Source organism: Aythya fuligula, chromosome 3 (genome assembly GCF_009819795.1).
Source record: "Aythya fuligula isolate bAytFul2 chromosome 3, bAytFul2.pri, whole genome shotgun sequence".
Taxonomy (NCBI): Eukaryota; Metazoa; Chordata; class Aves; order Anseriformes; family Anatidae; genus Aythya; species Aythya fuligula.
The window spans coordinates 94,292,851-94,320,522 of record NC_045561.1 but is presented as its reverse complement, the minus strand read 5'-3'; the positions used below and the strand labels follow the sequence as shown (position 1 = coordinate 94,320,522).

At 44.6% G+C, this 27,672-nt stretch overlaps 1 protein-coding gene across 2 annotated transcripts in view; it reads right to left on the bottom strand.

The window, feature by feature from the left end:
- Positions 1-27,316, bottom strand: part of ELOVL5 (ELOVL fatty acid elongase 5) — a 34,702-nt gene extending 7,386 nt beyond the window's left edge. The window contains exons 1-3 of one of the 2 annotated variants that reach the window (XM_032185704.1): positions 27,244-27,316; positions 8,122-8,187; positions 6,043-6,230 (exon numbers count right to left, since the gene is read on the bottom strand). In XM_032185704.1, coding sequence (XP_032041595.1) covers positions 6,043-6,230; positions 8,122-8,179 — 246 coding nt within the window. In that variant the 5' untranslated portion in view covers positions 8,180-8,187; positions 27,244-27,316. Of the gene's footprint in view, positions 1-6,042; positions 6,231-8,121; positions 8,188-24,791; positions 24,839-27,243 lie in introns of those variants that run through there. The other variant, XM_032185705.1, reaches the window with a different exon arrangement.
- Between the last annotated feature and the right edge of the window lie 356 nt (positions 27,317-27,672).

The window sequence follows — 27,672 nt, the reverse complement described above, 5'->3', positions numbered from 1 at the left end:
TTAAATAATTCACTAATCCCAAGTACATTACATCCTTCACTGCCCAAGTGATTTCCTCCACAGTATCTGCCGTTGCCTGCCTGACTTCCTGGCACATCAAACACAACGAAATTACTTTTAAGAGTAATGACCAGCTATTAGCCACGAGAGGATGGCAGGGAACCCTCTGCCTAGGGGCTGGCTGAAACCTCTGGGGAAGCAAGAGGAAATCTGGACCAAGCTGCCAAGGAGGGTGCCTGAGTCCCACCCTTTTTCCCCAGGCTGATGAAGCACGGTGCTGTGCCTGAGCTCTGCAAATGATGGGGCCGTGGGGAGGAGGCAGACTGCAAAAGGAGAGGCTGAAACGGGCTCTGGAGGAGGCTGGAGGAGGGGGAGAGATGGAGGAGCACCCAGAGGAGGAGATAGTGAGGGTGGGACTGGAGAAGGACAGCTATGAAGACAGGAGCAGATGAGAACAAGTGTGCCTTGGCCAGGGCACAGCTTGCTATTTAACTTATTTATTTTTAAAACCAAGGATGATGCCTCGGTGGTTCTGGCCTCTGGCTTTTCTGAAGCTGCCATCAGTGCTTCTATTAAATTAATAATCAAGACAGAAGGGCTTGCTTGATGTTTATAAAGATGTTTTTTTCCTCCTGGGAGTAGCATTAGAAGAGGAGTAACAAATTTAGACTACTCCCAAGTGAAAAACGATTTTTTTAGGTATCCAAAATACATTTTAAAAGCAGAGGCAGATATCTTGCACAAGAGACTTGTCCATTTTTGGCCTTATCTACACTCGTGGAGAATAAAAAAGAAAAGCTTTGCAAAGCCACAGTGCAAAACTCTGTACCATACGCCATTTAAAATGATGAAAAGTTGGTGAGAAGACTGCAATAACTGATGCTATTAAACGCTGCTCAGAACTATGAGTGGGAAACTAACTCTGAAAGGTACAATAAAGATAATCACTTAAACGCTCTACCTTTTCCTAATGTTATTTCTTTCATGGCTCATTTTCTCCCTAAATGAGCTTTTAAAATACCCAGCCAGCCTAGGTCTTTATTTCTGACCTTCTGAGATAGAATTACCACCATTATTTAGGGAAAAAAAAAAAGACATCTAGTTATACCATAACAGATAGACCTGGAATTACCTCATGTAATGGACAAAAATCAATATTGCCATGCCACAGTGCCAGCAGGGCAGCCTTCTGCATCAGCGGCAGACCCACACGACTCCTCTATCCAAGCTGCAAAGGGAAGGCAGCCATGGAGACTTCTCCTTTCCACTGCTGTTTAAAAGCACGGTTTTAAGGCGATGAACCAACTCAGAGCAGCCCTTGCACCAAGTCGCTCTGATGGCATCGAGGGAAAGCCCATAGGGCTCCTTGGGTGCCCGCTGGAATATCAGACAGAAGCCCACATTGTGCTGTAATCATGTCGCTGAGAGCCTACAGATGCTTTCATACAGTTCTCACAGCTCAAGGAAATGTGAGAAATAGAGGAATCATCACAACGTTTACACTGTGATCACTCCAAACAGCCAGGCTCGGTGTCCTTTAGCACCCCTGTGCTCCACAAACTTCTCCAAAGTAACGCCTAGCGCAGTGAAACCCAAGCAGCTTTCTCTGTAAGGGACAGAAGTTCTCCACCTACAGCTTGACATCAGGTGTCTGGATTGATTCCAGCCCTATGAAGGGTAAAGGCATCAGTGTGGCTAACAGGCAGCTTCAGCTAAACCTTTGCTTCCAGATGAGCATATTGGAATATTCTCAGAGCAGTAGTATCTCACAGCCAAAGTGTTTTAAATGATACAAGCAAAGCAACATTTGCAGGAAACGGTAGTAACTTTTAACATATAAATAGTATAGTTGCAAAAAATAATTGAAACCCTCCCTTTCCAGAATAAACTCAGTGGTCAAAACCTGCTGCCACTGCCACGAGCTGGTGCCACTGCCCACAGAGCTCGCTTTGTGCACCACACAGCACACACGGGCAGTGCTTTTCCAGAGGGAGCCAGCTGCCCCTTTGCCCTACACCGCTGTTTGTTACGTCCACAATACTGTCAGCACGTGCTGGAAGGCTTCACAAAACAAAAAAAAACAATCGGTCACTCTGAGACCTGACCAACAGCAGTTCCCAAATGGCTCTGCTGTGTACCTTCACTGTCAGGCTGGCAGTGGCCCAGGCTTGCTAATGGCCACAGGCACATCTCCTCTGGAGAAATGAGCCTGTCTCAAAAAGGCTGACTGTAATCATTTTCACCAGAGTCCGTGATTTTTAAATGACACACAAACGCGACGGCTCCCTCACAGTCTGGTTAAAATGGTACTCAAAGCCAGCGCGAAGTTCTTTGGTGGCAGGGAAAACCCTGTGCAGTTCAAGGTTGCTTTTCTGCTTCAGCAGGACCTCCTCCTTCTCTCCGGCCTTTCATTTTGGTACCACTTTCACTTTATAATTCTGTTGCTGGATTCTTTAAAACGCTGCAGATTGCGCTTTTTATCATATCTGCTACCAAAACACGCTCACAGCAGCGTGAAGGGGCTGTCAGAGGGCTGCCTGGGACGGGTTTGGTGTTCTCGTGACACCAGCCAAGGTCTGAGACTCGCTGCAGAGGGCCACACTGTGAGCGCATGATGAGGTACTTTACGGGCTTTCAAACAGATCTAGATCGGAGCAGAGGTCCACGTGTCCGATCAAAGAAAGGAAACGCTTGCCAAGATGCAAAATTGCCCCGGTGATTAGCTGCTGTGAGCCACCTGCAGCCTCCTGCCAGCCCACACCCTGCCCCTCACCTTCACCACCTCACAGAGGGCTGACCCTCCTCACCCCTGCCCATGGGAGGAATGCTGCTCCCGCCAAAGTCCAAAGCCAGCCCTACCTTGGCCTGACCCTGTCAGGGACATGCGACACACCTGTGGGTCTTTTGGGCACGCACAGCTCACAAGCACCCTCCAGAGAGGTGAGTGCAGGGCCAGCACTCCCCAGCACAGCCCAGGCTCCCCTTACCCTTTGTGCTGTCGCCCTTGGTGTTCAAGCAACACACCTATTAATGACTGCCTTGGATTATAAACTTGATATTATAGCAGTTAATGAGGACTAGCAGAGTCCACATGGCCTCTCTCAGTCACTAGGCACTGTAAATTTACCTAAAATACCCTGTTATTTCCCTCTAACGAGCATGCCCTCCCCCTACAGTACAGAATGATGATGCTGCCCTCTGCTACGCGGGCAGGTCAGCCGAGAGGAACCTTTCCCATCCCTCAGACCTGCATTGCCTTTTAAATCATCTGGGACAAGCAGCCCACTATGCTCTTTAGCTAGTACCAGAATACCCCCCGACCTTTGTCTAGTCATTAAATGCCTGAACAAATAATTTACAACAATTATGTAAGTGAAATACTATCTAGATATCCCAGCTAAGAGGTGTAAGAATTTTCGTGACTTTAAAATGAGATTATACCACATTACCTCAGCAGACCATGTGGTGCAAGAGCACAGTAGCTGGAATTATGCAAATCCCACAATTTCTTTTTAATGTTACTGCACACAAACATTCATACATAAAGGTCAGAAAACCAAGCAGGTCATCTTTCTCATCCTAGCTGGGAGCATGCCTCACTTTAATACCATGCTTTGTTCAAAAAGTATTTAAACTGAGCTGTGATGCTATGATTCACGAGCTGACACCCTGACAGCTGCAACTCAGGAAAAACTCCCAAGCAGGATCTGAGGTATATTGTACACAAGCTATTAAAACAGCTTATTTTCTGACAGGATAGTGAACAAGTTTGTATGTGGTGGTGTTTTATGCATTATTTCCTCAAACTAGGACTGAAAACAGTTTAATTCAGTTGAAATACAAAGTAACAAGGAAGGGAGCACAGAGTAACACAGGCACTATAAGGTATTATCTCACCCTCACCTCTTTTTGAATGCTTCAGCATTTTAGCTTGAAAGAGAGCACATGTACCATAAAGTGCTACTACTGATGAATCACTAATCCTTCAAAGGGAAATTTCAGTGCCTGATGTGATCTGAGCGAGGCTACCACCTGCTTTGCACTGACACGGGTAATTGCAGCAGCACTGCAGCTAGAAAACATACCTGGAGGTTCAGGAAGCTGATTTTTTCCCTATCACCTGGCCCTTCGACTCTCACCCTGCAACATCAAGCAGCATGGTGTTATGTCAGTAAGGCTGTCTGCTCAGCAGCATTTTCATGGGGTCAGTCCTTGCTGCAGACCATTGCTTGCCCTCAGTGTTGCTGCATCAGCAGAGATGCAGCACGGCATGTTCACAGCAGAGGACATCCAGTGGTCTTCTAAGACAACTTCAGCTACAGAAGAGCAAACTTGCTTGTAAGATGTTCTCAAAAGCATTTTTGTTGTAACTATCATGAGTTTAATAGTCTTCACAACACTGCAGCTTCGTGTATTCCCATTTATAAAGTGTATTTCCAGTAATACCAATGAACACTCCCATAACACTACATTAAGAGCAACATTCACTTTGATATGAAGTGTTTCACTTTACAGAAAGCAGAAACCTTAATATTTCAATCTATTTTAATTGTGAAGGAATGAGATAATATAAAAGCTATTCAGCTGGTCACAAGTATGAAGACTTCTCTAACACACAATAATCAATCCTTTCTTGGTAAAATATTCACTATTAGCAAGAAAAGTCAGTTAAATTTAAACAATAGAAAAGATTTCATCTTTTTTTTTTTTTTTTTTTATTTAACACAGCAGAATATTACAATAACTTTCACTTGGGAACTATGAGTATTATTTCAAGTATTCAAGAAAAAAAAGAATGGTTAGTATGAGAATTGTATCTGTACTTAGTACAACTGAAGAAAAGTTTGCACTTGTAAACCTCCAATAAAATCATTTGTATTATTTTAATCTCAAGTTATTGTGTAATTATAAATAATCTCATCATAAAACTAATAATGCAGATGTAGTATATAAGTGCACAGCAGCGCTACATTTTAACAAATTAAAGAGATCAATATGCAAATTCTGGATGCACTCCTCACACACTTGTATTTAGAATATCCTGACAGGCAGATTAGAAATGTAAGCAAATCAAGAATGCAAGTTGTTCTAAGTGCCTACTGAATCCCAAAATGCTCATCCTAAAGAATCAAGTGTCAAAATTCTCAATAATCCAACTCAACACAGTGATTTCTGAATAAACACTTCACTACACAAGAGAAAGAACTTGAAATTTAAATCACTCCCTATCTAAATTCACTTTGTAGAACACTACAAACTACAAACTTCAAGAATTATGGCTTTCATGTACTTCTAAGCAAACGTCCCCCTTCCCCACAAAAAGAAATTAGTAGTTTTAGTTCTTGTTTGTAATCTCATGTTGGAAACAAAATGCCTCCTTGCAGGAAGGAGAAACGCTTTTGGTTAAAAGCAAGCCAGAGTATTCTGTACATTAAAACCACATGCTCCATCATTCACTGACTACATTCTTATTTACATTGCTATAGGTTTTTGGTTTTGCGTTAATCAAAAACATGCAATGCTAATTAAAAGCAGCTAAACTGCTCTATGAAAGCAGAAAACTTTACAGTGCCTAAATCTCTGTTTTGTTAAGAAAGAAATTAAGTCCACAGAAAGTCCAATTCAGTCGGAAATACATTTGAATGTTCAGATTTTAACTTTCAAAAACAGATGAATCACAATTGCCTAGATGTAATTGTTTCAACAAAAAAGAAGATGACACAAGAAAAGCTACTCCAAGCTTACAGAAATAGATGCAGAGTGCGTGCATGATTAAACACATTCAAATAAAACACATTTTGCACTCTGAAACAAGACAGTTTTGCTACTGAGTACTTTGCACAACCCACCAAAGCAATCAAGTTAAGCCTGTCTTTTAGGCAAGCAGTAGTTTTCTCCTCTGAGAAGAGACACTGAAGAACGGTAGCAAAATTTTTCAGATGTTTCCTCAGATTTATGAGGAATATCCCCATAGATCAACACATGCCAATATAATTGAACCAGACAATGCAAAATAACCCCAGCCCAAACCCTTTCTCCTACCTCATAAAACATATACAGAGAAAGCAGCGTGAGTCCGAGGTTGTAGACCACTAGAATACCCCTGCATGAAAATGGTTGTTTGTTCCGCATGTACTTTGGTCCTAGCCATACGATTAGTAAGTACAAGACTGAGAAGATAAAGGTAGGTGTATAATTCTCCAGAAGAAGCCATCCTTTTACTCTGGGGTCTGAAACAAACAAACAAAAATTACAAACGCTTAATTTTTTGTAAGTGAAAGAAGTTAATGTGCCCAGAAATAGCTCTACGCAAGAATGCTTCTAGTGCCAGAATTATCAGAGATGAAGGAAGAACAGCAAGTCCTTTCTATTAAGGACCATGTTGCTAATTATGAAAAACTTACACAGACAAGAAGATTTTAGTTTTACAGTTGTTAAAGAAAACAGAAATAATCCTCTTCCAGAAACAAAGATAGTCCTAAATTATTACCTAATTATTATGAGTGAAATACTCACTACTGTTCCAAAACGTCATTCATCCTGAATACCAAAGATGAATTTAAATGATAAAGGCTTCAGTGACCTTTTTCCCCTTATTCTCTCAAATTAACCTTTCCAAATAGTACCCTTCTTATTTCCTCAGAACAAGCAAAGCTAGGAGTGAAGTGCACACCTTTACAGGTATCAGTGGATACTCCTGATCATTTTTTATTAGTCTACATTGTACCAATGTTAACCCTGATAGGTATCTATATGTGCTACTCAGGATATTTAAGTTTTGGAGTCCTGTGCAATGAAACACAGAACGGTCAGTCTAGTTTGACCAACCAGCTCAGCTGGCAAAATGTTGATTCTTCAGAAAAAGCACATAAACTGATCAGAACAAGAGCAATTCAGAGGTAAGCACATGACACTTTTCTACACAGTCACTGCTGACCTACAAGTGCATGGTCCAAGCCCAGTAACAGCATGGCATTTCACTCCCTTCACCTGATTCTTGCCCAAAGGACAGAAACCGTGCTTACCATAAACCAGAAGCTTACATAAGCCAACAATGTCTTCCTTTTAAAGGCGTCAAATGTGGATCTTGACTGTACGAAATGAGGCCTTAAAATGTAGGTTGGGAAATAGTTAAGAAAGCCTGAGAATTGTTTGCATTTGCTGCCTTCATTTTCAAGACATGGCAAATACAGACCACAAGCGGGCACAGACTGGAAGTTTTATCACATCATTTGAACAAGTTCAGCATGAAGATGAGCACAAAGAAGGCACAAAGCAACTCAAAGCAAACAGAAAACACACTTTGAAGAATTGGAGGCTTGCTCCACAGCAGAACAGGAATTCCCTGGTGGACTTCGGCCACCAAGGAAGGGGCAGCATCACTGCAGGAGTTTCACTTGGACAGAGAAAGAGTGTAAGAAGCAGTAGGAAAGATGCCAGAAGAAGAAAGCACAAGCCACTGAGCAACATCACAGGGGTCAGCTATGCACACTGCCTACAGGATTGTCTGAATCCTGGAAGAAAGCCCCCACCACAAGGGCATCGCCTGCTCTGGTCCCACTGCCTCTCCCTTCTTCACACTGACCAGGATTTCTGCTCTCCACCTGTGAACCTCTTCCAAGTGAGAAACCCACCAAAGCCACAGCTTGTTTCAAGAGGTTTTCAAAAAAGCATAGCTTTCTAAAAATTACAGATTTTTTGTCAGTGAAAACTTGGTGAGCAGCTTTAATTAAAAGGGCAAGAGTAGTTTTATTTCACAATGCAAATTCATACAAGTTTGTTTTTTTTTTTCTTCCGTAATACAATCTATTATTAACTTCTAAGAAAAAAAGTGCAAAGATCTGTGTGAGATAAGTAGGTCACCAAGGCTAACAACACTGGCACTTAACTGGTAGTAAAAAGAACAGCATTGCTGAACAAGTAGCTGCTCTTCAGGTCAGAAAATTGCAAGCACTGAGTAGAAATTTTTCATTTATTATAGGATCACACATTTTGATGTTCTGCCGATACTAAGAAAAGTGGTCACCTTTTGAAATCAGGATGCTAGAAATGTGTTTTCTTATACTCTGATGTCTACACTTTCATATCAGTCCTACTGTTTTATGTTTTGAAAAAGCTTACCTCTGGGTCCAAGCCAAACGTCAAGGTAGCTATTGATTGTTTTATCTAGACGTTCCATTCTATAATCTGTTGAAATGAAAAGATGAAGAGAAAGTTAGTTCTTCAGCTCATGGAAACACTTCAGTCATCTGAGAATCAACTGTAAAGGTCAACAGAAAAAATACTAACACAAAAATTGCAGACAGGTACTGGCCATTACTAGCATTTACAAGTGTGGAAAGCTTACTCTAGTGTCAGAGAACCACTGGTCTAAAAAGCCGTGTTTTCTACTGAATTATTTAATTATGGATATAGAATAAAAATGGTTTAAAACTGTAAGTTCAGATTAACCTGAAGTTCCTTCTAGTTCTGTATTTAAGAGTGCAAATACAGGATGACATCTTGCAAGGTCCCTCTGCGAAGAGGAGCATGAGGCTTGGACCTTAAGAAAAGCAGCAACATTGAAATTCACAAATAAATACTATGAAGCTATTTTAACAAAGAACCTCAAATAGCTGGCAACACTAGCTGGGGAGAAAGAAGGGAAAGAAAAAATGTAAAAACTGGCTCTGCTATCACTTTTATGAATAGGTGACTGATTACAGCTATGATTAACAGCCCATAAAACTAACAGATGAACAACTCTGGAATGAATGACATAGAGGGTTGCAGAGGCGAGGGAGGAAAATATTGCAATTCACAGCATGAACATCCCCAGTTCCACAACTTCCTTACTGGCAAAACATTGTGAAATAAAACTCATCAAATATCAGTACAGAAAAGTGATTGTGTCATCTGTCATCTCCTTACATGGCCAATATTTATTGGGAGAACCTGGCACACTGCAGTACATGGGTTTGCTGTGCTTCCCTACGGTTAAAGCAGGAAAGAAATGCATGAAATTGTTCTGAAATTGTTCTTGTGAGAATGGGAAGAAAATTTACTTTTGATTTAAAAAAAAAACTCCTTCCAATTTCCTCTTTTCTGTCCAGAATTCCTTCCAATTTCTTCTAACAGATGCACTGAGCTTTCACTGAAAGAATTTTGCCCGTGTTCAGCAGGATAATTTTCACTTCTTAGTGTTTCTCTTCCCTTAAGTACTCATATTAACAGCAATTTTCAGTTACATGGAAATAACGTAAGCGACACATAAGCTGTCAACATACCCACAGTGAAAACTGAAATGATTATGCAAGTCTATGTCTCACTGCCAACAACAAATAAGTTCTTTTTTTTTTGGGGGGTGGTGGTGGTAAAAGATGCATTTACATCACTTGTTGTTCTACATAAACCTCATGTCCCTCCTACCCCATTGCAACCTTGAGGCTCCGGTGCTCCTAGAGGATTTCTGGCTGCAACCCAAGCCCATCTTGCCCCACTGCAGTCTCAGGGACACGCAAAGAAGAGGATTTTCTAATCTGTGTGCACAAACTATTTTTTACTGGTTTGGACTACAAAAGCACAAAGAAACTTCCCTGAAATTTTGTCACCAGAAAAAAAAAATAATAATAATAAAGAGGTCAATTAAAATCATCAGAAGCCTTAAAAGACTCTTGTAATCCTGGTTCATAGCAGCTGTATTTTCCAACTAAGAATCCCGAAGAAGCCCAGTCCAAATAAGTACACACTTCACAAGAATGTACATTTTTTGGATTGCCTTACAGCACCAATTATGACAAGAATTACGAATGCCCCCTGCATGCTGGTATCCTAGGAATAGTGGCGTTTAAGAAAGCTATTCTATGCTAGCACAAACACGAATATCAGGAAGACTTCTAGAAATAAGTACCTAAATTCCAAGGAAAAGAAATAAAAGTATCCAGAGCATGCTTCTTTCTTTTTCTCTTTAGAGGTTTTTTTTTTTTTTTTTTTTTTTAATTGGTTAGCTATTAAATATCTCCAGGAAAAGTACTTCTCAGCTGATAAATTATTTTACTGTTTGAAACCCTCACTTACTCAATTTGTCAGTTGTTCCTTTGATCCAGCAACAATTTAGTTACATATTCATCCAATAAAACATAACCTGCTTCTAACCTCAGTTTCTCTCATTGAAGACAAAGACTTCAGATAGTAGAACGTGATTGAAAACAACAACTTGTTATACAAACTCAGCTCAGTTCATTACTGACGTGCTGTTTATTCTTGTTTGCTGGACCCTATAAAAATTCAGATATGAAAATGAAACAACTGCAAAAGCACAAAGAAAGCACACCTTGCTATAGCAAAGAAGGCAAGAAATGAAACTCCATGGCCAGCCCTTTTCATAAAACTGGAAGAAACATTCAATCCCCACCAGGAGGCTTTCTGCAGGGGTTTCACCTCAGGGAGCTGCTACCCCAAGTAGCTTTTCGTTGCACTGTTAGCATACAGCAGACTGTAAAAGGAGCAGCGAAGGAAGAACTACTCCTGGTGTCAATTTCCAAGATTTTGCAGAAGAAGAATTTATCTCAAAAGGAACTCATTTGTATAATGCACAAACAGAGCGAAACAATCTGCTTTTGTTCCAGAGGGGGTCATGCGAAAATGCATCAAGTCTCCTGCCAATAACTGCACAACATTAAACACTGCTTCAACTGCAGCAACTACAAGGGCTCTTTTTTGAAACTGGAATAGTTTCCCAATTCAGAGGAACATCAACTTCCAGAAAAATTGAACCAGTTGCTATTTGAAACACTGTAACCAGCACATTTCCTAACACTGAAAATAAACAAATCTTGCAGCTTGTCAAATACACCAATGATAACTAGCAGTGCTCCTTTATCCAGAAATCATCCCACAGCAAGGCATACAATTTGGTACCTAAAGTGAGAAAAGGGAAAAAAAAATCACCCAATTATGTTACATTGCTTTTTAAAACAGGTACACTTACATACATTATTTTTCCTAATCTACAGTGGCCAGGAAATGAACCATCCTCTCTGCTACCAGCCTCTCCATTACACTCTGAATGCACTGCACTTTTAATGCTCTCCTGGCACACCAAGACCACGGTAGTGCACCTAAATAAGCCCCATCAAGGTCATCTTAAACGAAGATAAGAAAGGTTCCATCCTAATGACCTGATTTATCAGTTGTGTTCAGTAGCATGAAACCAGCTCCTCTTTTCTCTTGCCCTATCATTTTTTATGACTGTAAGTGAGCTGTTCAAAATTCATCAAAAAAATCCATTAAGGCTACTAGGAAAAAGAAGTCTGTGATGTGCCCAGCTCCATTGCTGCTCAGATTTAGAACACAAACACCCTCAGGATCTCTGCTCACCAACACTGTGCCTAAGTTGAGCCAAATGTGTGAATATTTTTCTTCAGTCAAAACCTCCAGGGTAGAACTACAGGAAATTTCAGGTTACTATGAAAATCTTCAGAAGTATTAAAATATACTAAGTGGCAGAAGTAAAATTACCAGAGGACTGGTCAGAATTCAGGGCTCAGACATCTACCCACTCACAGGTGACCACCCAACCTACCAAAAGTCATAGTTCAGGGGACTGTGAAAACAGACACACATCATTTTCCAATCATTCAGGTTGGAAAAGACCTCTAAGATCATCTTAAAGGTCCAACCTTTAACCTGGTACTGACAAGACCACCACTAAACCATGTCGCTAAGCTCTACCTCTACACGTTTCTTGAAGACCTCCAGGGATGGTGAATCAACCACTTCCCTGGGTAGCCTGGTCCAATGCCACACAACCCTTTCAGTAAAGAAATTTCTCCTAATATCCAACCTAAACCTCCACTGGTGCAATTTCAGGCTATTTCTCCTCATCACTTGGAACCTAAATTGAGGTTAAAAGCATTGGATGGAAGCCACCAACCAGCACATGTGAAGGCTGTGAGATGTCACTTTGTGTTTTGCCACAAAAATCCAGCAGAAATCCAAAAAGGGAGCTGCTAACGAACAAGCTGGGAGAGAAGGAAGGGTGAAGGCCTTGTCAGCCTGGAGAGAGCAGCTGCGTGGTTGTAAGATGAAGGAAAAAAGTCCCTCCCTGTCAAAATAATAAACACCTTTCCACACCCAGAGAAAAAACGTGTACCCTGCTAATCTGTTCACACTAGGAAGAGATGTGTCATTATTTCAGGTCGATATTTTAAAGTACCAAGTCTCAGTTTCCTTGGTATATATACAACTTCTTCTATGACTTGCATGCTGTAGGCAGAGATACGGTACTGATAGGCTGTAAAGTACCTGTTGCAGATGATATATTACAAGAACACTTCATAAAGCTACCAAAAGCCCAGACAACCACTGATTTCTCAAAACGAGATGAAGTCTAAAGCTGGCTGACAAGAGGCTGTGGCCTTGGCTGCTGCAGCTGGCTGCATGGCCCCACCTGCCATGGCTGAGGCAAGCTGCAGTCAGCACCAACAGGCCAGGGTTGAGCACGTCAAAGCACAGCTTCTGGGAGAAGAAAGGTTTGGACAGAAGATACTAAAAATACTGTGGTTACTTTTCCAGGACTTGTTTGTTCTGTCCCTGACCTCCCGAGGTTTGATGCTTCATCGTATCAATGAGGGAAAATTCACACTGACTAGGTGGTGTGGAGCATGGACACATTCAAGTTCCTCAGATGACACAGTTCATGAGAAAAATAATCCTATGTTTTTAAATTGGAACAGGAGGTGGAGTACAAAGCCGTTCCTAGGAGGACTGTCGATATGAACATGAAATGCAGAGCAGATATGACTTTAACTTGGCCTTTGCCTTCAAGTATAACCAAGCACTGTTCCAAAGAAGCAACAAACCCATTGAGAGATCACATCTTTGACCTTCTCCATATTTTTAAAGCTATTAGGCATCTTTAGGCAACTCTGATTTTCATAAAACTATTCCCATGTCCTTTTAATTACGGAACTTCCAATTCTCCAACGCAAACACAACAAAGGCCAAAGTTTCGTCTTGCTCCAACCACATTGAGCTCTGTCTTAAAAATACTTTTTTTCTTTTTAAATCCTCTGGACTTAATCTAAGTAGGGTTTTTGGACATCTACAGAATGTTTTGCATGCTCAGTCTCCTTTTAGTGTGTCCACGCATATCCTCAATACAGTGCAGGTGGAAAATTTGAATGATACTGAGCTGCTCGGTCTGGCCACGAGTGACCCTTGGCAGCTGAAAATACAGGCCAAAGGCTAAGCTCAGCTGTGTTTTTCTTGTTGAATTTTATTTGTTTATCAATGTTTTTTTGTACAGCCTACAGATACTGAGAACCTGCTCTTTTACGCACATCACGACTCCCCGACTGAAGAGCTACTAAAAACTGCAGTATTTTACCAGCTTCTTCCCTTCAAAGGAAATTCTCTCCTACGCTTTCAACAGAAAACACATTCTGGTGGGTTTATGCCAAAAGCTGATCTAAGAATTCTTGGTCCATCTTCATGTTGACTTTTTCCTTGGAGTAACTTCAGTTTCCAGGTCCAAAGACCAGTCACGGAAGCCTGAAGGTTTTCACCCCCTGCCCCACACCACCTTTTTTTAAAACAAACCCAGCCACAGCAACAAAACATCTTGGGCTGAACGCTCAACACGTTAGGGGCCTGCTCCCTTTAAGCAAGAGGCTTTCATTCTGCTGCTCCAGAATTCCCCAAAATAACAGATCCCATTTATCAAATGTAAGTGCCTGAAGTCGAGTTCCAAAAAAATCCCCAAATAGGCAACTAAATAATTGTCCTGACTTTTGAGCGCAACACAGAGTCAGGCCTGGCTGCTCGGCATTCCTGGAAATCAGCCACTTTCTCAGTCCTTAAATTAGGACTTAGAAGCCTAATTTTAGATATTTGATTTTGAAAATGGTGAATGATGTTTTCTAGTTAAACTGATGTTTCCCAATCCTTACCACTGTGAAGGTGACTCCTCTTTTCCCTCCTCAGAAAATCCAACCAGCCCCTCACCCCAAAACACGACCATCACACCACTGTTTGCAAATGCTCGGCTGCTTGACACTGGGAAGGCAGCACCAGTAACTAAAGTTGTTAGCTATTACTGTCTCCTTCACCAAAGCCATCCAGATGGCTTCAATGTTCCCAAATCTTTCACTTTCACACACATTTTGTCTTCCAGCTTGCCACCAGCCCCAGATTCCTTTTTCTGCCTTTTAGGACTCGAGCATGCTTGATGTCGGCAGTGAAAGGAATTTTACAGGAAACCACAGTCCATATTGATCTGAAAGTGCAAGTCCATTTGTTTTATCTGAAACCATATGAAGTACGAGTGCTGGAGATTTTGCAGTTTATGCATTTTTTTTTTTTTTGTGAAATGAAATAAACTAATTTTAAACTTCATTTTGCAACTGTATCCCTAGCAAAGCAATGCAGATTTTCAGCCCACCTTGCAGCAGTGGCAAATCATCCCGGCTGCTGCTGACTCACCAGGCCTCAACAGTGCTGAGCTTTCATGCTCACCATCAGCACAAGCGTAAGGAAGCTTAGGAATAAATGATGTGTACAAAACTCAGGGAAGTGTGAGGAGAAAAAAAAAAAGGCAGGACAAAGGGTAGAAGCCAGTCTCAAGCAGTTTAACCTCAATGGTATTTCAGAAACTTTGAAAACAAAGGGAGTAGGGGAAAGCTTTGCCCAGTTAATTAGGGTGTGATTTCATGCCACTACCTTTTCCTGTCATCCCTCCCACTCCTTGCCAAATCCTTCAGCTGTGACTGCCTTCATACTGAAGCACAACTGTGGTAACTGAAGCATTTTTCAGAACAGAAACAAATACGAGAAAGAATTCAGAATTCTGCAAAACAGAATAATTAATTGTGCTTGATGCCCCATACCTCATTAAACCAGAATCTAATCATCACATAGACGATAAAGACAAATCACAGATCCTTGCAGTTCAATTCACATTTTCAGCAGATCTAAACAAGCTCAAATTAGGATCTGAACATCCTAAGATTAGGACGTTCACATGCATTTCATCCCTTTGCGGTCAACAGTTTGTGCTGTGCTGTGGGACAATTTTAGCCTAAGGGAGAGCACTGAGGACGATGGCCAAGTGGGAAAAAACAAACTGGAAACACTCAAATAAAAGCACGCAAGTGCTGAGAGTAGGTGGAAAAGGGGTACACCATCACCTCTCGATCCCAGAAGGATACATCCAGCTAGAAATAATAGTCTCCCTGCACTGCAGAGTCCCCATTAGCAGCAGAAAAGCTAGTACACATCAGCGGTACGACAAAATGCTTTTTGCAGCAGCATGCATTTTCCAGGAATCGAGCGTTCGACGTGGTATCCTTTGCCCGGCTGCTGCGCCTATTATCCAGCAACCACAGAGCTGCTCATCACGCCTGCCAGCTTATAGCGCTGTGGTGTTGGAGTCGTAAAGTGCACATTGCAAAAATATTTACAGAAATCAAAGGAGGAGGAGAAAAAAAAAAAAAAAAAAAAAGGCAAAGCACTCAGGTTTATTCAACTGCTCTGTTTGGAATAGCACAGAACTACAAAATGTGCAAGGACACCAGCAATTCCCTCTGGGCTGTTCAGAACTGATTTTCTTTTTTTTTTTTTTTTTTTTTTTTAAAGTGGGAAAGAAATCAGGCAGAAGAGAGGATAAAATTGTAGCAAACTGCATTGGATGGAAATATGCACACACACACACACAGAGCGGAAGAGCAGCAGGCTGATTGTTTTGGAAGTGAGGCTGACACACAGCATTTCCTACACAGCTTTGCTCCAAACCCCACCTCACCCAGCAGTATGAAAGTACTTAAACAGCTACTGTTTAATGGGAATTTTTCTCTTTTTCAAAAGCTTTGCTGGTATCACAATTGCAAAAATATTGCTAGCTGTAGCTTATTTGTTGCAAGCCAGCAATAAGCAGTCTGGGAAGCTAAAGAGAGCTGCCAGAAAGGAGGAGCCACGAGCTAAGTCCAAAGGGCCACAAAGACCACAGCTTTCATTTCAGGTCTCCTTCCTCTCATTCAAGTGCCACCTGCAGCAAGGACTGCGAAATTCCTCTGTTAATAAAGTAACTTCTCTAATTTCAGACTGTGCTTATCACTCAAGCCAACATTTTACACCCACAGAAGATAAAGGCCTGGTCCCTGAAGCCGTTTGTAATGAGCCTTCTTGATGAAAACACCGCATCCCCGCCACACACATCATTTTCTAGCAGCAGAGCCAACAAAGTCCAAAGGACAGAGAAGCCCAGTCTTGCATGACCATGATGAGCACCCAGCACCAGCAGCAGAGTTCAAGGGTACTGCACTGCTTCAGCAGAGTGAGCCTTTTTTTTTTTTTAAATACCCCCATCATGTAATTGCATATATAAACATAAAAAGCATTAAAATAGCAATAAAAAGAGTTGCAAGTGGAGCCACTTGAACCTTCATTTCCTCCAGCACCCCACAGCAGTGTCACTGACCCTTTCTGAGCCTGGTGGACATCTCAAGAGCGAAACAAAAAGTAGGACACCTCTAACTCTTAATTATTTTCTTTGCATTTACTAGCTTGATGTACAAAAGCTTGTAAACTGCCCCATAAAGACCTGAAACACCATTCTAGGCAAGAGAGCACCATGCACAGTTATCCAGTAAACAGGGCTAGCTATAAAGAGGTTATCTGGTGTCCACACGGTGACTAGATGCAGTAACCCAATAAAAAGCTGAGAAATTAGAGGCAGATTGTGAAAGCGAGGGTGATGGTCACAAAGGCAGCACTACATTATGCCATACTGATGAGTACTGGGATAACAGAGCACACAAAACCAAAACCAGATGCCCTGCTGAGCTGTGTACCTACAACCCACGTTCAGATGGGTAAACAATACCTGTTGGAGGACCACTTGTGCTCGGGAAACTAAATCCCATGGAAAAAACACCTACACAACCAAGTCAACATTAGGCAAGTTGCTGCACGTTATTTATTTGAGTGCTTCTCTGATTTCCACTGAGCATGGATTGCCAGGGGAGATGGTAAATTCCCCAGTGGAATATAAGATGCAGAAAAACACATGCAATACACTGCATTAGCTAAGGTCCTCAAAAAGAGTGAGTTTCTACACTTTTACCTAAAGAAAGAAAAGATTCACATTGTCCCTGTAAACCCAGCCCACAGCTTATCTTGCTGCTGTTTCTTCACACAGCCAGCCACACTACAAGAAGTCACTCTTGAAACTTTTGCATTCTCCTGCTGTACCCCTGGAAGACATGAGTTAATCATCAGGGTTGCAGCTGCACGGATAGTTGGTGCCTTCATTTTAAGATGCCAAGTATCCTGCCCAGCAGCACCATTCGCTACACACAGCTGTGCTATCAAAAAGAGTCAGGCAAGCACGAATGACTGCTGGCTTGAAACAGAAGAAGGTGCCAAAGAAGTTCTCAGAACGGTGGGAAAAGTAACATGGAGAAGAGAAGAAGGAAAAATATTTAGGGTACCACCATTAGGCCATGGCAGCATGCCGCTCAGAACAAAACCCTGCAGCTAACAAATTCTGCAAATGCTTTCTTGGCACAGTCTCTGCATTGAAGAATTTTTAAATTTCCTTGATGAAACGATTGACTCATGAGACACAGACCTAAGTCCTGTCAACCCCCCTGCCTTCAAAACAGTGAAAAAATACAGTGCTCATCACTCAGAAAAGCAACTGCCTTTGAAGCATTCAGATCTTACTCTCTTTTCCATGGGACAAAGGAGTTAAAACTCATCGGTGGAAGGCAAGATGGATTTTTCTCCTGCCCAGTGATGACAAGCAGTGTCAGAAGCGAAGACATGTCCTACTAAAGGGGCAGAGGAAGAGGAGGCAGGAGATTTCTTACAGACGCCTCATTCTCATCACCCCCTCCTTTCCCTTCCTGTACAACACGGGCACCTGGCAGCACTTCATTTACAGATTTGCTAATAAGCCCAGCGGGCAGCCAGCTGGCAGCATTTCTGTTACAGAAGCTGAGAGCCAGGGGGGGCCTGAAGAGCTTTAGGATGTACCTGTGAGTGACCCTACACTGGCTTTGTGCTCCGCTGCCAAGAACCAGCATTTGATACGGGGCACCAAGTCAACAGCCTACCAAGGGCTGCTGGAAGGATCACTGAATCCTGGATTAACTGGGAAAGGAAGCAATTCTACCTGCAGATTTCCTTTGATGCTGGCAGCACTTTCATAAGTACTGCTTCATCAGAAGACCCTGCTCCAGGATGCAGTCCCTCGTGTCTTCTTGTTTGCTTTCGGGTGAGAAAGACCAACCAAGGGGAAAGGCAGTCGTGGTAAAGCTTGCTGTGATCTTATCGCCGATTCTTTCTAAGAACTTTAAAAAGGTTACTCAAAGGAAAAACACTGCCTGCAACATCCGACAGCTGCCAAGCCATTCTCTACAAGTCCACAATACAAAAAATGCAGGCACCTGCAGAATCCAGCAGGAAATTCCAGCACAATGGTTTTCTTCCCTATAAAGAGAAAGGTGCCCCTATTTTTAAAGCAAAATTATAGAACGCTATTCAAATAAGGCCAAAATGAAATGCATTGTACACACTGCATTTCACATGTGAGAAAGGATATGGGGGAAAGTGCAAGAATTGCAGGCAAAAAAAACACAAACCTTAAATAACAGAAGGTCATACAAAGTATGTTAATGTCATGCAGAGCTAGCTTGTAGAGATGTCTTAAATATAATTATTATAGCATGAACTCACAGATTATTGTGCTGTAAAGAGCAGAAACAAAAAAGAGCTAAGATGTTCAAAATACAAAATGAAGTGGAATTTAAGAAGCATCGCTATCTTTCTGTCTTGATAAATGCAGGCCCAGGGATGGACTCAGTCCAAGCCAGCTGTGAGAGTGCAGGGCTTAAGGTGAAGGAGGACAAAGTGAACTATCAAGAGAAAGCACAGCTGGGGACTAAAGATAGACTTCTTTAGCGGGTGTTGGCTGACAAGAAGCTCGACATGAGCCAGCAATGTGTGCTTGCAGCCCAGAAAGCCAACCGTATCCTGGGCTGTATCAAAAGAAGTGTGGAAGCAGGCTGAGGGAGGTGATTGTCCCCCTCTGCTCTGCTCTCCTGAGACCCCAGTGTTCAGCTCTGGGGCCCCCAGCACAAGAAGGACATGGATGTATTAGAATGAGTCCAGAGGAGGGCCATGAAGATGATCAAGGGGCTGGAGCACCTCTCCTACGAAGGCAAGGCTGAGGGTGCTGGGGTTGCTCAGCTTATGGAAGAGAAGGCTCTGGGGAGGCCTTACAGTGGCCTGCCAGTACCTAAAGGGGGCCTACAGGAAAGCTGGGGAGGGACTCCTTGTCAGGGAGTGCAGTGATAGGACGAGGAGGAATGGCTTTAAACTAAAAGAGGGGAGATTTGGATTAGATATAAGGAGGAAACTCTTCCTTCAGAGGGTGGTGAGGCCCTGGCACAGGCTGCCCAGTGAAGCTGTGGATGCCCCATCCCTGGAGGTGTTCAAGGCCAGGCTGGATGGGGCTTTGGGCAACCTGGTCTGCTGGGAGGTATCCCTGCCCAGGGCAGGGGAGTTGGAACCAGATGAAATTAAAGGTCCCTTCCAACCCAAACCATTCTGTGATCCTATGACAAGGCAACTTAAATGCTTCATTTTATCTGCAAAAATACTCCAACAGAACCAGAGACAGTGAAAAGAAATACACGGAAAATTATAAAAAAGCTAAACACAGGGCTTCAGGTGAATATGACTGAAAACTACTACACAACAACAGTCAGTCTGCAGATAAAGACCTTAGAAGACAGAGGGGATACCCATCAGTATCCTACCTCTCAGCACTAAATCGCATCGTACTGTAAAAAAGAATAATCTAAGTCCTTAGTAGTGATTTGAGACAAGCCTTGAGTACAGCAGCCCAAGACTGACTTTCAATGACTTTCATTTCTGATAATTCCAAACAGTTTAACTCGATGCCCAGAGCTTGTAATTAAATTCATTATATAGAAAAACACATTGCTAGATAATTAGGAAGTGATTTATAAGGGAAAATGAAGCTTCCTCCTTTCTGCTAACAGCAAAGTGAAAACCTAACCTACGCTACATTTTATAAGCACTAATATTTTGCCAAGAGTGGAAGATGGGAAAGAATTAAGTTGTGCTTCATTAGCCGCTCTTGTAAGGCAACTCATCAAACCCTAGGAAAAAGCTAAGCTCTTTAGCCTCCACAGCAGAACTTTGTGCACACCTATGGCATGAATAGTAATATATTAAAAGTTGCTCAGGAAGCAACGCCAAACCTTTGCATTCTGCGGTGCACCTATTTTGTATATGTTTCGTAGAGACCGTGTAGGATACTGCATGTTGCAGACAACAAAATTGCTTATTGATAAAGTTGGCAGCTCTATGAAAGTTCCCCACCAGTCTCTCGCCACCACCATGACTCTATTTTTCATGTATATTAAAAGCAAAACATGCTTTTGTCCAAAATAACCTCTTCCACAAACCAAATTTGTAAACATTAAAAGATGATGCTGGTGGCTGGAGGCTGTTGTTCCACGATGCTTTTATCACCATGAAACACAAGTCCTCCAAACAGGTGTGCCATCTCTAAAATAAACGACAAAAAAGGGACTTTTCGTTTAGGCAGACCTGCTATTCCTGATGAAGGAAGCTAAATGCTCAAGTTCACAACCTCACGCAGCAACTGTTACGTGGTGGAAGAACAGAGAAAGAAAAAAAAAAATTTTTAACATCCTGTTCACGATGAGAATAGCTTAAGGTGGGGATTGGCTGGGCTCCTGGCAGAGAGGAACCACATCTTTCGCCTGCCGATCGGAGCCCAGGACTCCTCCGTCGGCTCAGCACAGACGCCAGCCCTGCTCGCTTGTTTTGCACAGCAACCTCCCTGAGCACCTGCTGAATCAGCTTTTACAAGGCAATGCTGGAAAACGAGATAAAGAGAAAAATAGAGAAGAGAGAAAAGGCACAGCAAGGAAAAATGAAAGGGGAAGCAGGGTAGAAAACCCCTTAACTTTACTGATGATCTGCTGCATGCACACGCTTGGCAATCCACTTACAGTCCCCAGCACTGTAGGGTCAGGTACAGCTGTCTCCTTCAAAGGAAGCACAGCACTGAAGCATACACATCCATCACTCCAAAATGATCATTTTACACACTCTAAATGGTGGCTAAAACCTGGCGAAATCCCCATGTTCTCACCAACTATGTCCCTGAGGACTCAGATTTATACCTCAACAGCTTCTTGAATATCTATTTTGACAGGCAAAGCCAGTCCACACAAACACGGAGAGACCTGACCTGTACTACATGCAGCTGACACCTAGGTTTGTGCATCATTTGAGCCTGATGTGTGTTCTGTAAAACTGAGAAGCATTTAGCCTGCACAACTGAAAATTCACCATAGCTTTGCAGTTACTCAACTAGGGCTTCTACCCGAATAAGTTATCTAAACGAGATCTGCACTGAAGGCAGAAGAAACAAGTCAGTTAGGTGGTCAACTTCAAAAAAAATGATAGAAAAACCTTTGGAAATAACATTAGCGATCCCTTCCTGTATCTTAATGCAAGCACTTAGCTGCGGTGATAGAGCAAGAAATCAATATAAAAGATAAAAAAGTACCAAAGCATGTTATTTTTGTTCTGCAAGGCATTGTCAGGCTCACAGCTTGCCTTTGCCTGCTTTAAAGGCAGCTGATGATGGCTTTGAAAGGGCAGAAGAAAGGGTAACGAAGTTAAAGGTTTCGGGAACCTGCCAGGTAGAAGCGAAGCACTGAGTACTGCCTCAAAGACCCCTGGAGGTTTCGGGACTACTCGGGAACCTAATAAAGGCTGCAAAACCAGAAGACAGAGCTAGAGCCGTGTAAAGTCTCATGACAAGGGGTACGACACTGCCATCAGCTCTAAAAACGGCTTATGCCCCTGCCAAATTTTTACATATAAGCAGCTATTGCATTACCAGGGCAATAATCTACACCGAAATGCAATGACCCTTCTGGAACAAATGTATCTTTTTTTTTTTTTTTTCCTTTTTTCCCTCCCTGGTTGGAAAGAGAAGAGGCAAAGCTTCCCAAAGGCAGCAGGAGTAGAAGTCCTTACTGACTTGCCTGGTGTCTTCTCCCTCCATCACCGGGTATTGGGTCTGCTACCCCACATATTGCTAGTGCTCCCTTATGGTTATGTTTCCCATACCCCTTATGCTACCTTTTAAGAAGGTGATGGGGATGCTTGCCCAGAATTTCACTGTACACATTGACTACCCTGCAACTAGCACAGCATTGTTAGCATGTACATAAAAACGCAAGCATAACTCACATTGTGGCCTCCAGAGCCCAATCCAGCTCCACATCTCTCTACCCACAGTTGTCCTACAACTACCAGGTCATGAATGAACTGAACATACGTGCATTCAGCTGACTGCAAGAGCCACACAAAAACTGCCTCATGAGTTAAACTGTAGCAGGCAGGAGGGTTTCTCAAGTTTCTTTTTGTAAAGGGCAGGGTTAAGCGTCGCAGAACGTCACCCTGCGAACTGGTTAATGGTTTAATTATTGTTATTGGAGTCAGAGATTCTCCCTACTGCTTGGCGAGGAGATGGGGATGATCAGCACTTCTAAAAGCCAGCTGGGAACAAGAAATAATCCTTCAGGAAGAGGTTAAGAGAAGCCTTCTGATTAAATTGCGTGCATGGGAATAGCATGCCTAAGGGGAAGCCTACAAAGATCAAGGTACAAAGATTTTCAGTTTCCCAGATCTTGACTGAAACCAGAGCTGAGGACACAGGACCAACACATGACCCACACCCCTATGCTCGGATAAGTCTACTGACAGTAGACAAAGTAGCCGTGAACCTACAAGCAGATATTTTTGCCCATTTCTAAGAGCTTCAAAACCTGATTTGCCCCTACCTAAGTACAGATACCACGGTTTGAGTTTATTTTGCAGTCTGCTGGCAGGTAGTGCTTGCTGGAATAGCCTCAGAATTGGTGGAGGGGCTCTTCCACCAGGCCATGGTCTGCTCCAAGCCTGCCAAACCCACACCGGTGCCCATAGGGCACCCAAGGGATGTCAGCATCTCCCCGTCACCAGCCCGAGCCAGGGAGCCCTTCGGCAGAGGGGCAAAGGCTGCCTTCATCTTCCATGCTCCACAGCAGGTTTGTTATAGTATTAACAAAAATATGCATGTTTATGAATTACCAAATTAATCTTACAGGGTGCTGTAATGTGTATTTGGTCTAATAAGCCTTAGGGCAATATTCTGCAATTTCATACCTGCTCGTTTGGGTCTGTCGTGAGTAACATCCCTAAGAATTGTGACACCAACAGAAAACATCTATCAACACACGCATTCCTCAAAAACTTGCGTGTCATTTGAACTCAAGCCCATCTCCTTCGCTTCACAGCAGAGCCCTCAGCCTGTGCATGGGAAGAGAGCCCTTATCCTCCAGCCACAGCAAATACAGCTGGCAAGAAGAATAACAGTTTCCTCAAGGTCACGAGAAGGAGAGAGAGAGGAGCACTCTGAAGCGATAGCAGAAGGGAAATAGTCACTTTGTGTAAACGACTGACCGCGGATCCTCAAGGATGCGATTGTGTAGGAAGCACAGAGCACGGCAGAATTTAAAACTGCAGGGAAGAGAAGTTTATTCCATGTCTGCTATTGCTTTTCACAAGCAAGTCCTGTTTCCCGAAAATATTCCTACAACTTGGCGTGTTTAGTCATCGCCCAAAAAACATCCCACTTGGCAGACAAATGCTCAGCACAGAGCCTTAACACAGAGGTCAATTAAATCCAGACAGCTGTAGTATAAATACGAGTTCAGGAAAGGTTTTCATATTCCTACCTCCTCAATATGCCATTGGTCATTAATGAAGCTATCAGTACTGAGGCATAACCTATATAGCTAATAATGCTTTAATAGGGGCAGGCAGAACATCGGATGCAGTGGGATGATGCTGAGACCCAATCCCAGTGAGCTCGGCAGATGCAGGGTGATTCATTTCTTCCTGGAGAAGGGACAACCCCATCTAGCAGCCTGCATCCCTAAAAACTGTACACCTGGTGAGGGAGTTTATTAGACTGCCATTGTGCTTTCCACATGCTCGACGCTTTGTGCTTCACGTGAGTCAACCATTTGATCAAGGAAATGAAATAATTTCAGCGCACAGACCGCGCTGGGGGAGCGCTCACAGAGCGCATACTTTGGGCAAGTTTGTTCTTGTGCTCTTATTTACCCCGTCAGATAATGCATCCCAAACACCAACACACTAACAGAGAAACCAAGGCAGTAAGCTTTAGGGAGTAAAATTATTTTAAGCAGAGTCACCGCACACACAGCCCATTGCAACTCTGAGAGGCGCCTTGGTAGCAAAACTGAGCGTGGCACCTGAACAGCACTCGGCAAAGCAGCTGAGCTGGCAGGCAGTTTGCAAACAGACTAGACGTAATTCCTTAATTATTCTCTTCTTTTGCCTGCACGTGGACGAACGCATGTGATCTTTGAGGGGAAAAGCGTTTCTGACGCTAGCGTGCCAAACGCTTTGGTCTGCAGGAGCAGCGCGTTTGGGAATCACAACGCAAATCAGAGAGTACACTGCAGATGACAAGACAGCCACAGATTACAAGGCTTGTTGTCAGTTTAGTGCAGCGTTTTGAAGCCCGAAAGGCATGCAGCAAGCATCATTTTCTGAAGTTGAACGGCTTAAAAGCATGTGTTGCATCCCGGAAGGGTATCGGCTTGCACTTTAAAGACAGGAGGATGTTGCTGCGAAGTTTAGGCCAGCGGCCTTAAAGCACTCACATGTTTAAACAGCTTTACGGATCTCGCTGTGAGACCAATTTCAGACACTGCAATGAAAGAGGGCAAAGATGAAGAGGACAAAACAAGCAAGTTGTGTGGCTGCTTGGGGGAGAGGCTACAGCAAAAAGCACCAGAATCAATACGCGCCCTCCTCACCTCCGCAAAGAGCTGGCAAACCTCAAGAGGAACTTCGGTACCTCACAACAGGCACAGGGTCAGCTCGTGCATGGCCTCAAAATCAAGCAAGAAACGAGTGAGACACAGAAGTATTTCCCTGGAAGTGTTCAAGGCCAGGCTGGATGGGGCTTTGGGCAACCAGGCCTGGCGGGAGGCATCCCTGCCATGGCAGGGGGTTGGAGCTGGGTGGCCTGGGCTCCTCAGTGGTGAGGCAGCACCCTGGGCTCTGTGACAAACCCTCACCGTGGGCAATAAGGAACCCACCAGGAGCCTGACTGCTCCTAGAGGCTTTTCAGGTCTCCTCTCACAAAATATTTCCCTTAGGTGATGCACGGATGGCAGTAATCGGGGGGCTCGCTCCATCAAGCCCACCAGGCTGGGGAAGGCAAAAGGGAGTGCTTTAACCTAGCGAGGGCTCCTCTGCTCGAGCACTGCCACTACATGGGTGGGTTTTTGGGCTCTGCAGCAACACAAGTGTTTCATGTCGCAATGCCTGTGGCCCAGAAATGAGGAAGGTAAAGGGGAAAAGGGTTTAAGGTCTGCTTGTTGTGTGAAAGCATTTCACCGGTTATCAGCTGAACAAAACTTCCACAGATCACGCTCCCACCCAGGCAGCTCTGATTCAGCCTCAGCACTGGGCTTTCCACCTGTCATCACCTGAACGAGAACACCACAAGCAGCCTGGAAACCTGAAACATTTGTTTCTGCAGCCAAAAAGTCAGAATTTTCAAACACATCTCCAAAAATCTGCTCCAAAAGCTGCAAAATGAGCAACTTCAGTCAGTGCCCAGCAGCCTGCCACACGTCTGGGGTTATTTCCACCTGACACATTTACACGTTTCGTCGTCCTGCTGACGGCAGGACAATCTCTGAGCTAATTCCTCTGGTAAGCAACATAAAAGGAAGGTCAGCAGGAAAAGAGGAGATAAGAGGAGAGAATCCAAAATATTTGATTTCAGCTCCCACTGCACGAAGGGCGAGGAATGCGGCAGGAGGAATTCGTGCTGAGCGACGTGAAGGCAACAACAACTTACTAAAAATACTGCGCTGAGCATACCCCAAGGGCGGTCAGAGAGCACATCAGCTGAAAAACCCTACGGATGCTGCCTTTACGCTACAAGTACACACACACTGAGATACTTCATCAACTGCTGCTACGTAAAATACCCCGAACTACACAAAGTGCAGTGCTTTTTACGAAGGACATGTGCTTCCAGCAGGCATCGCTGGTGCCGTTTGTAGAAAATCCAGCCCAGAACCCACAATTCCAGCATCGTTTTGGGGCCACGAGCCCTGCTGGTGGGTGTCACTGTGGACATCGCTGATTTTGGTGGTCTGCAGAGCTGGAAGGGGGCTCCCACCCCGGAAGGTTTGCATGGGAAATCCTTGCTCTGTGCACTCAAACACGAATACCCCAAAAGACTGAACCACCCCAGGACCATCCCCAGCCAGCAGCCGGCAGCATGCTGAGCAGGAGCCCCAGCCAACACCACCACCACCACCACGTCCCCCACACCCTGGCAGCGACCTAACCCCAAACTTTGCCACGGGGCCGTGGCCGGGGGAGCCGTCTCCAGCTGCAGGGCGTGCTGCCAGCCGCACAGCGAGCCTTTGCCGAGGCTTCCTGTCCGGAAGCATCCTCCATGCAGCAGCACCCGCTGCCTGGGGGGGTCCTTCCCTTCCCCACCATGTCCTAGCCCCCTTCACCCCCAGCACCCCCAGCACCACCAGCACCCCCAGCAGCACCACCACCAGCACCCCACTCGGGATTTTCCCCCCTTCCCCCATGGCACGGGATGCTCGGAGCCACGCTCCAGCCACATGGGGAGGCTCGGAGGCCGTGTGTCCGTCCGTGTCCTTGTGTCCATCCGTCTGTCCGTCCATGTCCGTGTGTCCGTCCGTGTGTCCCTCCCAGGGGCCGGCCCGTGGGCAGAGACACGCGTGGCGGGGTTATGGGGACAAGAGGAACTCCCCCCCCACACTTCCCGTGCGCGTCTTTTTTTAATTTTTAAATTTAATTTTTTTTTTTTTTTTTAATTTTTCCCCTTTTTTTCCATGCCCCCCCCCCGCCCCAAGGACTTCCCGTGCCCGGGCACGGCGCAGCCCCAAGTTGGGAGATGCGGTAGCCATGGCGATGCGGGATTGCATCATGCTCCCCAAGCTGCCCACGGGGGGACCCCCCCTGCTGCCCTCCCTGCGCCCCATCCCCGTCCCGAGCCCCAAAACCCCCCAAAATCCCCTCAAAACCCGCGCCCCCCCCCCCCCGGTGCCGTACCTGGGGCGCGGGCAGCACCGGCCGGCACTGGGCGCGCTGCGGGGCCGGGGGCGGGGCCGGGGGCGGGGCTTGAGCGGGGAGGCCCCGCCCCCAGGCCGCCCGTGGGCTGACCGTGACGTCACGGTGGTGCGGGTGGGGAGAGGGATGCGGGGGGGAGGGAGGGGAGGGAGGGGAGCGAGAGAGAGGGGGGCGCGCTCTGACGTCATGGGCGGCGGGGGGCCAATCCGGCGGCGGTGGAAGGTTCGGGAGAGGTTGGGGAACCTCCCGGACACGCCCCCGGCGGTTGGCGCCGAACCGGACCGGGCCGAGACGGGCGGACCCGAACGGACCCGAACGGACCCGAACGGACCCGAACGGACTCGAGCGGACCCGGACGGACCCGAACGGACCCGAACCCATCCGAATGGGCCCCGCGGCGGGGCGGGCGGC